The sequence below is a fragment of the Phasianus colchicus genome, chromosome Z (assembly GCF_987193195.1).
Source record: "Phasianus colchicus chromosome Z, bPhaCol1.hap1.1, whole genome shotgun sequence".
Taxonomy (NCBI): Eukaryota; Metazoa; Chordata; class Aves; order Galliformes; family Phasianidae; genus Phasianus; species Phasianus colchicus.
Window position 1 is genome coordinate 187,351 of NC_143476.1, and position 12,770 is coordinate 200,120.

The window sequence follows — 12,770 nt, forward strand, 5'->3', positions numbered from 1 at the left end:
ATCTCTTTCTAAAGATGTGTGTTAGGTTCTGTATTACTGGGCAGCATTTACCTCTGAACAACAGTACTCTATTTTGTCAGCTAGTATTTTCCTATTGCCCTGTTTGGATGCAGATGTACTTAGAATATGTTTGGATATATATCCATGATTTATTAATAGATTAATTTAGAGGATCTTAGGTTTTTATTCAGTTTTTTGACACTTCATCCTAACTCTTGTTTGTTTTCTTTTTTTTTTTTGTTTGGTGATTTTATACTGAAATGATTGTAGATATGTGGGCAAAGATTATTCTGGTGCTCAGGAACAAATGGAAGATAAAATGAAAGCATACTATAGTAAGAATTCCACTGCATCACAGATTACTTGTCCAAGCGTTGGGCAGCTTGTTGCTGTACACACTGAAGAAGCCTGGCTCCGTGCTCAGATAATGTCTGTGGAAGACAAAAGATTAAAGGCAAGTGATTCTTTGTTTTGACATTTGTAGTAAGACTTGAAACAGTTGTGTTTCTCCCATGTGCACTCAGTTTTCAAGCATTCTGTGTTACTTACATTCTTTCCTTTCCCAACCTGAAGTACTTCTGTTTTCAATGAAATGAAAAATTAAAGACATTTTGAAAGTTTCTTTTAAGTTGTATGATTGTCAAAATTAAAATGTCATCTGCAAGTTAAAATTACTGCCTTTGTTCATGCAGTTTGAGCTAATGTGCTGAGTCCTTCCAGCACTGCTCCTATGGAGAGATTCTGTCAGAGATGATAGTTTAACAGAAACTTTGAGAAGCTTTTCTGGAAAACACTGAATGTCTAAATAAGGAAATGAACATGAGATTTATGGTGTTATATAGCAGTAATACAGTGAAAATTGATGTGCCTGTTCAGTGGATGCACAGAGAACACAGTAGCTTAATACGTTTTCCATAAACTCAGTGATATATATTTAGAAGCATAATAATCTTATTTATCTTTTTTCCACTGTCAGGTATACTATGTTGACCATGGCTTCAGTGAGATCATTGAAAGCAATAGGACGTACAAACTCCACAAACAGTTCTGCTCACTTCCATTTCAAGTTGCAAAGTGTAAACTGGCAGGTAAGAGAAAACCAGTGTTGATTATACAGACTTACGGATTGAAATGCCTGGGAGTTTTGATGCTTGTGTGTAGTTACTCTGAATACTAGAATCCATCCAAAATAGCTAGATACAGTCTAAGCAGATACAGGTAGGCACAGAAAGAAGAAGAAGAGTTCTATAAAGAAACCTTGCTATTAGAAGACCCCAGTACCTTAGCTAAGCTAATGAAGCTTAGTTGTTTCCGCACTTCTCTTGGATGCATTACCTTCAGGATCTGCAAGCCTAAAGAAAACACCCACTGTTGTATGAAATAAGCTTAACTCCTCCTACCACAGATGTGAATTAATATGATCTGTGATCTCATACGCTTATTTTAAAGTGATCCTTCTCCACTTAGCACTGGCAAACTTCCTTGATCCTGCTGGAAATTACTTAACTTCCTAAAACTAGTGGGCATTTCTAACTTTTAAAGAACACTTTATTTTCTTTTCAATATATGAAATTGACAAGAATGACCTTTAGCGTGGTTTTTTACTTGGATGCGTTTCTTTATTTTGTCTACACATTTGCCTTGATTCTTTGATTCTCTCTGAAGAGGATCTTCTTTTTTTCTCCCTTGAAGATAGCTTTCTGCCCTTAGAAGGGAGACATCCAGTAGAATGCAAGTAAAAGTCCAGTACAACATTCCAACAGCCTTCTGATTCTTAGAAGGATTCCTCTTTCAAACAGTCCTCGTGACTATATTTCCCTTCAATAAAATGATTCAAAAAAATTATGGTCTGCCTTACAGGGCTGGAAGTATTTTGTGATGATCCTCTCCTAGTAAAGGCTGTAGAATTGCAGACATACTGCAAAATATTTGCTGTGGAAATACTGGAAAGGAGTGAGATTCCTCTCTTTGTTCTGTATGACACTTCTGGAGAAGATGATATCAACATCAATGCAACTTGTCTGAAGGCTTTGTATGACAAGTCTTTTGAACTGAACTTACAGGTACTATCTGCCTGCTTCCTATTTAATTCATTAAAAATCATTGACTACAAAGATTTTTAATGGACAAAAAAACAGTACTCACAAATTCACTAACTTTATGTGTGTTTTTTATACTTTTCTTGTTAAAATCTTAGGTAGATACACTATATACAAATGTCAGAGTAACCAGTATTCTCTCAGATGGGAACCTGTATTGTCAGCTGCCATCTGAAGGCTTGTCTAAGCTTTCTGAAGTATTGCAGAAGATAGAAGATTATTTACTTCACAAGGTAGGTATGCAGTGAGGAGATAAGTCACGTCATGTGGCTTCTTTCCAGTGTATCAGTCCTTTTCTTCTATAAAAGTTCAGGTTTCTGAGGCATCTGTGTTGCCTGTTTAAAAAAGCTAAAAATTCTGTGCCATTTTCTGGGGTGCAGATGTGAGAGTGTCTATTGATGCTCTCTTTGAAATTCTCTCTCTATGGCTTTAGTAACTACTTCTAAATTTCTTTGAATAGTTAGAGCAGTAACCAAAGTGACTCATAATGAGAAGCTTCCTATAGAAACTGCTTTGGTTTGATTAGGGAAAAAAAAAAAATCTGTGGAGAATCTGCCATACTTCTTTTCCTCAAGTTTTACCTACATTATGGTGTTTGGGTGTATAAACAGCTCACAGCACACTTTGAAGTGACAGTAGAAGGATTGTCCAAAATAGAACCAAGGTCTGTGCTTTTCAGCATGACTTCGAAATTTGTTGGCTTTGATCTCATGTGCTGCATGTCTGTACCCTTAGCTTTTAAATGTGGATCCTTTCAAACAGAACTGATGTATAGGAGGTGTCTTCAAAATAATGAAGTTGCTTTAAAGCAGACATATGACAGAGAAGTTTGATATTCTACTTGCCCTTCACAGACATGCAGCAAACCTTACTAGACTTGAGGGCTTATGTGAAAGTGAAGAAATCTCAAGAGAATCTAATTTTTTTGATATCTAGCTGTGTGCTTTTTAGGAAAGATCAGGCAGCGAGGCGTGGTGGTGGAGTTGTTCTTTTATGTAAGAGAGCAGCAAGAATGTATTGAACTCCACCTGGGGGAGAGTGGTGTAGCAGTGGAGAGCTTGTGGGTGAGAATCAAGGAGTATGGCTGACACTGTTGTGGGTGTGTACTACAGACCCCCTGATCAGGAGGAGGAGGTTGATGAGGCCTTCCATAAGCAACTGGAAGCAGCGTCACGATCCCAGGTGCTGGTGCTTATGGGGGACTTCAGTTATCCAGATATTTGCTGGATAAGCAATGTGGCCAGGCACGCGTGGTCCAGATGGTTCCTGCAATGTGTCGAAGACAACTTTCTGATGCAGGTGGTTGAGGAACCAACGAGGGGAGGGGTGTTGCTGGACCTTATTCTCACTAATAGAGACGGGCTTGTCAGGGAAGTAAAGGTTGGGGGTAGCTTGGCTTGTAGTGACCATGAGATGGTGGAGTTCAAGATCCTCAGTAGAAGAACTAAAGCAAAAAGTAGGATTGCTACCCTGGACTTTAGGAGAGCCAACTTTGATCTCTTCTGGGACCTTCTTGGAGCTATCCCATGGGCTAGGGTTTTAGAAGGTAAGGGGGCCTTTGAGAGCTGGTCAGCATTTAATCAGCTCTTCTTCCAAGCTCAGGATCGGTGCATCCGTGTGAGGAAGAAATCGGGGAAGGGTGGCAGGAGACCTGTGTGGATGAGCAAGGAGCTCGTGCATGAACTCAAAGGAAAGAAGAAGGCCCACGAAATGTGGACAAAGGGTCTGACCGCCTGGGAAGAATATAGAAATGTTGTCAGGGCCTGCAGGGATGCGACGAGGAAGGCTAAAGCCTGCCTGGAATTGAACCCAGCAAAGGTGATAAAGGATAATAAAAAAGGCTTTAAGTATGTTAACAGTAAAAGGAAGACTAGGGAGAATGTGGCTCCCCTGCTAAGTGAGAGGGGTGTTCTGGTAACGGGGGATGCTGAGAAGGTGGAGATACTGAATGCCTTCTTTGCTTCTGTCTTGAGTGAAAAAGCTCCCCCTCGGGAATCCGAGACCCTGGAGGTTAGTGAAAGGGTCTGGGTAATGGGAGACTTCCCTTTAGTCAGGGAAGAGGTGGTCTGAGAGCGCCTGGGCAACACCAATGTTCACAAATCCATGGGACCCGATGGGGTGCATCCACGGGTGCTGAGGGAGCTGGCAGAGGTGATTGCTGAACTGCTCTCTGTCATCTTTCAGAGGTCTTGGAGAATGGGGGAGGTGTCTGAGGACTGGAGGATAGCCAGTGTCACTCCGGTCTTCAAAAAGGGCAAGAAGGAAGATCCAGGCAATTATAGGCCAGTCAGCCTCACCTCTGTCCCTGGAAAGGTGATGGAGCAGCTTGTGCTGGATGCCATCTCCAGACAACTGGAAGAAAAGGAGGTTATCAGGAGTAGTCAGCACGGGTTCACCAGGGGGAGGTCGTGCTTGACCAACCTGGTAGCCTTCTATGATGTTGTCACTGGCTGGGTGGATGGGGGGAAAGCAAGGCATTTGATACTGTCTCCCACAACATCCTTATAATAAAGCTGAGGAAGTGCAGGATAGATGAGTGGACAGTGAGGTGGGTTGAGAACTGGCTGACTGGCAGAGCACAGAGGGTCATTGTTGGCGGTGCAGAGTCCGGTTGGAGATCTGTAACCAGCGGTGTTCCCCAGGTGCTGGGTCTGGTTTTGTTCAACATCTTCATCAGTGACCTTGATGAGAGGATAGTGGCCACCCTCAGCAAGTTTGCTGATGATATGAAGTTGGGAGGATTGGCTGACACATCCAAAGGCTGTGCTGCCATTCAGCGAGACCTGGACAGGCTGGAGAGCTGGGCAGTAAGAAACCAGATGAGGTTTAACAAAAGCAAGTGTAGAGTCTTGCATCTGGGGAGGAACAATGGCATGCACCGGTACAGGTTGGGGGATGAGCTGCTGGAGAGGAGCTCTGCAGAGAGGGACCTCGGTGTCCTGGTGGACGACAGGTTGGCCATGAGCCAGCAGTGTGCCCTGGTGGCCAAAAAGGCCAATGGCATTATGGGGTGCATTAAAAGGAGCGTGGCCAGCAGGTCGAGGGAGGTGATCCTCCCCCTCTACTGTGCCCTGGTAAGGCCTCATCTGGAGTACTGTGTCCAGTTCTGGGCTCCTCAGTACAAAAAAGACAGGGATCTCTTGGAAAAGGGTCCAGCGGAGAGCCACAAAGATGGTGAAGAGCCTGGAGCATCTCTCCTTGAAAAGTCAGGCACTGTTAGAACCACTTCTCGTAAATCTACCTTTTCAAAAAATGTTTTTAGGTATGTGGAGCACACTCCATTTGGAAATACTTCAGTATGTTTCAGTTATCAGGAGTCAGTTTAAAGCAAACTGAACAATGCAGGAAGCAGTATAAAGTGTATGCTGAACATCTTAGCAACATAAAGGCAGACAACTAGTCAGATTTTCTAGACAAAGTATACAGAGTCTTTCATTGCTGTAAAGGACAGAAGCAATTTTGACTCTACAACTTGTCTTGAGAACTTAATGATACTAAGATGTGTGTGATTCTCCAGTAGGAGTCTCTTCTTCCTTTTTCTAATATAATTTGATTTGTTGTGTTACTTAGGATCATCACAATGAATATCAGCCCCGTGAGGCTTTATTTGAGTAAACAGTAAATCTGTTTTGTTAAATACAAGTTATATATATAGGTTAGGAACTTCTTCAGTTAGCTGTTATAGTTCCACAACAGTACAGCTTTTCAAAACATTTAGGAATGGTTGCTGGTTTTTTATATTCTTCGCTTCCAAATGCATTTTTGCTGGCAGTTCATAGAATCATTACGGTTGGAAGAGACCACTAAGATCACCAAGTCCAACCATCAACCATTCTCACCGTGACTGCTAAGCCATGTCCATGAGTGGCACTTCTCCATGTTTCTTGAACATCTCCAGGGATGGTAATTCCACCACTTCCCTGGGCTATATACACCTCAGAATTAAAGCTTTACTGACTGGGGAAGCTTAAAACGACGTGATAGGAAATACTTCTGAGGCTAGAAAAAAGCTTTATATTTGAGATTAATTGGTTGCCTTCTGTAACTGTTTGTTCTGTGAGTGGCTTTTGAAGTGGCTAGTTGAGTGTCAGTAATGATTCTATGCATTTTAACTTTTGGTTTTGAATTTGCAGGAGGCATCTGAGTTTAATGTGTCACAACCTTTCTGTGGCAAAATCTGCTTGTTCCATTGCAAAGGAAAATGGACACGTGTAGAGGTAAGACGTATTCAAAGAAAGGCAAAAGTTTTCCTACGCAGAAAAGACTCTTCTTACTCTTCCCCTAAATCTATATTCTTACTTTCCTTGACTCTTCTCATAGTATTTCATCTTCCTATCTTATTTCAGATAACAATAATTCAAAGTCGACGGGCGCTTGGTGTTCGCTTCATGGATACTGGAACAGTTGCATATGTAAAAGTATCAGACCTTAGAGAAATCCCATCACAGTTCCTGAGAGAAGTAATCAAAATCCCTCCCCAGGTATAAAAAAAAAAAATGTGTTAAAGCTAACCTACCCTGGATTTCTTGCTGGTGTCTTAGTGATGCATCTTACAGGTTTATGTAAGGAATTTTCTTTGTTACTAGTGTTCAGCATTGGAGTGTATTTCACTGTGCATCTTCTCCCCAAAATAAGTTGTGACGTAGTCCTGTGTACTGACAGGATGCTCTTTTAATTTGTATGAGTTATGATACTGGTTTTGCATGTTTCTGTTTGTCACACCTGAGGTCTGCTCACAAAGTAGTGCATCCTGTTTTATTACTTTGGCCCACGTTGTCAGAGGTGAATGTTGGTGGCACAGCAGTTGAGCTTGAACCTTCTCATTAATATCCCATTTCATGTTGTTGCCACATGATAGATGGCAGCAAAGGGGCAGTCTGACAGAATGGTGTCTGGCATAGACAGTGCAAAGATGTGAAACTGAATTCTTCTGTGCAGGAAAAAAAGTGGCATCTATTGACATTCATCAACACTTGGTGAACGTTTATGGAGACCAAACAGTGAACATGAGCACAGTGATGCAATGGTGGTGTGCTTCAGCAGTAGCAGCAGTGACTGTGCATAACCTCTGCAGGTTGTTATGAGTGCAGCATGAGGGCTCTTGTTCATCACTGGTGGTGACCATGTTGAAAAAATAGTGTTTTGTAGCTGAGAATTTACTCTCCAAAATGGTGATATTGTGCTCTTTGTGTCTGTTGCAGTTTCCGTGGAAATAAATAGGAAGCATTGCTTTTGGATCAACCTACGTGTTACTGAATCTATGAGTATTAAGTAATGTTCTGTGAATAGAAATTTATGAACTAGTTTCCATGTTGTTGTATACTTAATTCTTTTCTTAGGCTATAAAATGCTGCTTAGCAGATCTGCCCCCTGACACTGGCATGTGGACTCCTGAGGCTGTGCTATGGCTGAGAGACAATGTAATGGATTATCCTGAATTTAGCATGCAGGTAAATAGTCAAAATGCCCGTGTGGCCTGAGGGAATAACTCTGAAACTTAAATGTTCATCAGAATTTATGTCTGTTGTGATGTCTAATAGCTTCTGGCCAGCTCTTGGTTACGTTTGCTGTATGAAGTTCTTTTCTTATCACATTTAGAATAAGAATAGCTGGCTCGTTAGAGGTCTTCTTCCTCCCAAGAATGTAGCAGCTGATGGCCTTTCTAATTTTCCTGTGCCAGTCCAGTTTTATATGCAGTTAGTGATCTTATCAACTGATAAGAAACAGTTTTTGTTTCATCATAAGAAAAGACATCTGCGTTCTGTCAATCTTAAATTCTTTCTGTGCCTCTTCCAAGAAGATAACGTTTTCTTATTGGCCCTGGAAAGCACCTTTGGTTTGCTTGTTTTTGTAATCCAGTGTGATTTCGTTAGTATATACTATTGTATTTATGGGCTTGTGTTATACTTGAGGTCATATTTTTCCATCGGCAGTGTTTCAGTTAGCCTTGTGAAGGAAATGGGTTTTCCTATCTAGAAACTAAACAGACCTAATTTCCTCCTAAAAATCTGAGTCCATATATTGTCATAACAGTTTGAGAGCATGTTTTGTAGCTTCCCTGTACGTTTTTGCTTCCTTTAATACAAGACCATGTGATTAAAACACAACTCACGTAGTCTGGGACTTGGTGACTGTTGCAGCTGGCTTCTCTAAACATCCTCTTTTAAAGATAGTTTGAGTATGTTAATATTTTTTGCTGGTTTCAATAGTGGAAAAGAGGCGTGTGCTTAAATTTTGGGAAGCTTTTATTCCTGTCTCCTGTTTGCTGGCTGTAAGTAGCAGTAACTGGCTGGGTTAGTAGAGGAGGGCTAGAAAAATTGTCAGAAGAATCTATAAACAAATGTTACAGGCTTTCTCAAGTTCCAATTTCAGTGCTTATTATCAGTAATGCTAGCTGCTCTCAGTAATGTCTGTTGCTAAGTAGAACAATATATTGTCCTTGAAAATCATACACAATCCAAACGTGAAGGTTTTTTTTTCCTTCATTTCATTCTGTACTTAATTTACTAGTTTTCATCTAACAGAAGGACAGGAAGGGATTCTGAAGGATTGAGTGTTAATAGCATTACTTAGTTGTTTAGATTCTATGGGCAGTGGCTAATGTTTTCCAGAAAACTGCAGTCACGCACATTCATGTCAAACAACACTGAGATTGAACCTCTTGGGCAGAACAAAACTCAACTCAAGTTTTGTCAGATAACAATTTACATTAATTTACGTTAATAATATTTACATAATTTATGTAATAATATAATTTAATAAGTATGTAATTTATGTAATAATATAATTTACATAATTTACATAAGCCGAGTAACAGCTTTTAGCAGCTGTGAGTGGCTTAATATCCATAAATTCCAATAACACATTTGAGAGAACCTTGAAAATACTTCCGTGCACATGGAAAGCAACAGACTGTTTCTTTTTCTGTGTAAAGATGTTATCTTCAGATGTGAATTCAGTAGTTGTCAATTGGAAGTTAAACTATACTTTCTTCTTAAAGGTGGTTAAGCAGGATGGTTCAAAGGGAATTGCACACGTTTACTTGTTTGCTCCGGAGGATTTCCCAAACATGGATCGTAGTATCAATCGTCGGATTATAAATGCAGACTTGTGGAAGCATCAGAAAGATGTTTTCCTGAGCGTCACACCCACAGGGGCCAGCTCCACCAAAGCAACAGGCGATGCAGCTCTACAGTTAAATCAGGGAAGGCTGGAGAAGAGAGATTCTCTGGAACCTGCAGCAGAGGCCAGAGATGCAGAGTCTGCCACTGATATGCCACCACCTCTACCCTTGTCAGAGGTGGGAGGGTTCATGGATGTCTATGTGTCAGTAGCCTGCCATCCAGGTCATTTCATTGTCCAGCCTTGGAAAGAGATACACAATCTGGAGGTCCTAATGGAGGAAATGATCCTGTACTACAGCATGGCAGAAGAGAGACCAGTGAACATTGGAACAAACAAGTTATATGCAGCTAAAATTGAAAATCGGTAAGTACGTACTTAGATTAAAAGCAAAACCTTTGAAGGGAAGCTTTTATTTGTACCTTTACTTAAATGTTGGTAAGTCATCATGCCTAGCTGTTTTGGAGTTAGTGGCAGGATTACGTATTTCTCTCTAACTCCTGGCCTCACTACAGTTCCTTTGGGAAATGCTTTATGTCCTGTGTTGTTAATGAGGTGGCAGATGTCTGATGGTAGCTGAGAGATTAGGGCAGTAAATGAGATTGCAGTCACATCATGTTTCCAGGCAGTGTTTGGAAGGACTTGTATTCAGATAATACCAGATCTGGGAAGCTTGAGATGTCTTGATTAACAGTTACCTGTTACTTTTATGGCACCTCAACAGCATGTTAGTACAAACTGTGTTTATTCTTTTCCTCTTTTTTAGGTGGTACAGAGTGATAGTAAAAGGAATTCTTAGAAAAGGCTTTTTGTCAGTGTATGTGCTGGACTATGGTAAACATGAGGTTATCAGCATAGATAAAGTACAGCCACTCCTGGATAAATTCAGGAAGCTTCCTTTCCAGGCTATAAAAGCTCAGCTTGCAGGTATGTGTTCAGCATCTACTTTTTTTTTTTTGAGGGGACTGGGGGATGGAAGCATGGTTATGTGTTATGTGGGGGATACCAGGTCTGTAGAGCTGTAAAAGGGATAAAGCTGAATGTTAGTAGCATTATTTTTTGTTAAAGTAAGCATATACTTCCTTGCAAAAACCTGTTCAAGCAAGCTTGTCTTTACCATAAACTTGGCATTAACAAAAGCCTGTTTCTCTTCTTTACATAAGTGAAGATGGTTCAGTTTTACTACTCATTTAATTCAGTGCTCTTAATTAGCATGCATAAAACTGAACATTGTTTAAACTTTCACAGCAGCTACCTTTCAGTGTCATAAATGCTTGTCATTTAATATTTATGGTAGCTCTCAGGCAGAGTACACAGGGAAATAGAGACAAAGTGGTTCTGGGGTCTTTAAACATCATATATAATGAAGTGTGAAAGTTATGATGTATCTGTTGAGGAAAAACTCATGTTCAGTTTATTCTGGTCTACATAAAGTTGGGGAATAGATGCAGAGTTTCTGGGTAAGATTTCTCTTGTGTCTTGCCCATATTTACTGTTTTCCAGTGCATATCTGGAAGCTGGAGTTGCCTGAAATAAATTGATGTTCACAAACAGACTCCATCAAACTTACAATAATGTAATTGATAAAATTGGGCATAGAGAGAGTAGTAATAAAATAAATTAAAATTTGGTCACTCTCTTCCTTATTTCTCCAATTTTTTTTAAATTATATTTTTGCATTGCTTTCTGACATATGTCTCTTCTTACTTGATGATTTCCATGTTTGCTCACCGCGATTTAAACAAAGCTTGGATTACAGAATATGCTTGCTCAAAATCACAGAATCACAGAATGTTTTGGGTTGGAAGGGAACTTCAAGATCACCTAGTTCCAGCCCCCTGCTATAGGCAGGGACACCTCCTGTTACACCAGGTTGCTCCAAGAACCTGACAGGATTGCTCACAAGGTTGCGAACTGACAGGGCAGCACAAAGTTAGTGCTCTGCTGCTTGCCTTCTGTGGATCTGCACTCCTTCAGTGCAACCTTCAAGCTTGCTTTGAACTAGCCAAGAGGTTGGATGTGTTCCCACTAGGCTGGGTTGTAGGAGGTCAGTGTGGAAGTGAAGCTAACTAACTTCTAGCTCTGTCTTTGTGCTGGAGTAGTACAGGGTCCAGCCAAGAGAGCCTCCAAGCCATTGGATGTTCTTGCCTCACAGCATCCCAGGCAGCTAGCTGAGCTGGCCTATTCTTTTTTTTTTTTCTTTTTTTTCTATTGCTTGTAAGGAGTTCATGTGCTTGTGATGTTCTGTCCTGTTATGTGCTGATAAACTAAAAGCAGTGTGTTGTCACTTTGTTGTTTTGTTTCTCATACCCGTAACTTGCTGCTTGGGAGTTCGTGCAGAGTGCTTGGAGCCTGTTGTGTCTAGATGCTGTGCACCAGCAGTGACATGGGGAGGCTGAATGCTCCTGCTCTGCAGGAGTCGCTCCTTGGTGGATCACAACTGTATGCAAAAACCTGTTTGGATTACAGCCTTGTTCCCCTAAGCAGAGCAGCCTTTGTGAGATGCAGATTCCCCCCTTCAAAAAAAAAAAAAAATCAGGAGTTGTGAGGCACGTAGGTTGCATTTCCCTTCAGTTCTGTCTGCAGGACTAGTTTGGGATTTGAAGGTTTGTTAGCAAATGTTGCTGCTTTAAGATGGAGAAAATCTAAATGAAGGCTGTTGCTTCAGCAGACCCAGGCAGAATACCAATTAGTGCTTTCTTTTGTTAGGATCTTTAGTTTCTTTTTTGTCTAGGTAACAGGACGTGATCATCTGTGGCAGCTGCTGTTCTTGGAAATACTCAGTGAGTTACAGCTTTAGACTCTGAGGAGAAGAAATGTTACAGTCTCTGTAATAATTGTGTGGGAGATGAGTAAGCTTGTGCTTGTTTTTTAGATTTAAGCTGCCTTCACTACTTGAATATCAATTTTCTCAAGTCTTTAACCCCCCCTCCGCTTCTTCATAAACTTCATCGCTCGTGTTGGGATAGCCTACAAATGAGGTTCTGTTTTGCTTTGTTTGTTCTAGGAGTGAAAAGCCAGCAGTGGTCGGAAGAGGCATCAATAATATTTCGGAATCGCGTAGAGAAGAAACCCTTGGTAGCACAGATACAGGCAATAAATGAGAGCACTAATTCTTGGGATCGAAGAATAGTCACTTACTTAGTGGACACGTCTCTTCCAGACACCGACATATGGATTCATGACTTTGTGTCTCAGAGTCTTGCAGAGCTTTCAGAAGCAGATTAATTGCCACTTCTGAAATGTAGCAGCTCGGTTTCTGTAGCAATAGAACAAGTAACAGGTTTCAAAGAGGAATTTAACTGTTCTTACATTGCCTTGAAGAGAATAAGGGGATAAACTTCAAAAATGTGTTCTGTGGAAAAAGATTTGCTTAACAAGTTTGCTTTCTGTTGACTTCAGTTGACTTTAGGAAGTTTTGCACTTTGTTTGCTACTGCAATACTAGAATGTTTGGGTGGAAGTACTAAATAAAAAGTTATTTATCAATAAAACAATGCTGAACTGATCTTGAGATTTTTTTTCCTTAATTTTAGTGGGCTTCTCATCT

The 12,770-nt window shown here is 40.7% G+C and overlaps 1 protein-coding gene across 6 annotated transcripts in view; it reads left to right on the forward strand.

Moving 5' to 3' along the window:
• The window catches only part of TDRD7 (tudor domain containing 7), a 40,107-nt gene extending 27,337 nt beyond the window's left edge, over positions 1-12,770 (forward strand). For 4 of the 6 annotated variants that reach the window (XM_090132406.1, XM_090132404.1, XM_090132405.1 and 1 more), the window contains 10 exons: positions 271-454; positions 977-1,088; positions 1,861-2,063; positions 2,198-2,332; positions 6,233-6,316; positions 6,446-6,580; positions 7,439-7,549; positions 9,100-9,587; positions 9,988-10,148; positions 12,229-12,767. In XM_090132406.1, the coding sequence (XP_089988532.1) occupies positions 271-454; positions 977-1,088; positions 1,861-2,063; positions 2,198-2,332; positions 6,233-6,316; positions 6,446-6,580; positions 7,439-7,549; positions 9,100-9,587; positions 9,988-10,148; positions 12,229-12,449 (1,834 nt within the window). In that variant the 3' untranslated portion in view covers positions 12,450-12,767. Of the gene's footprint in view, positions 1-270; positions 455-976; positions 1,089-1,860; positions 2,064-2,197; positions 2,333-6,232; positions 6,317-6,445; positions 6,581-7,438; positions 7,550-9,099; positions 9,588-9,987; positions 10,149-12,228 lie in introns of all 6 variants that reach the window. The other 2 variants (XM_090132403.1, XM_090132407.1) reach the window with 2 other exon arrangements.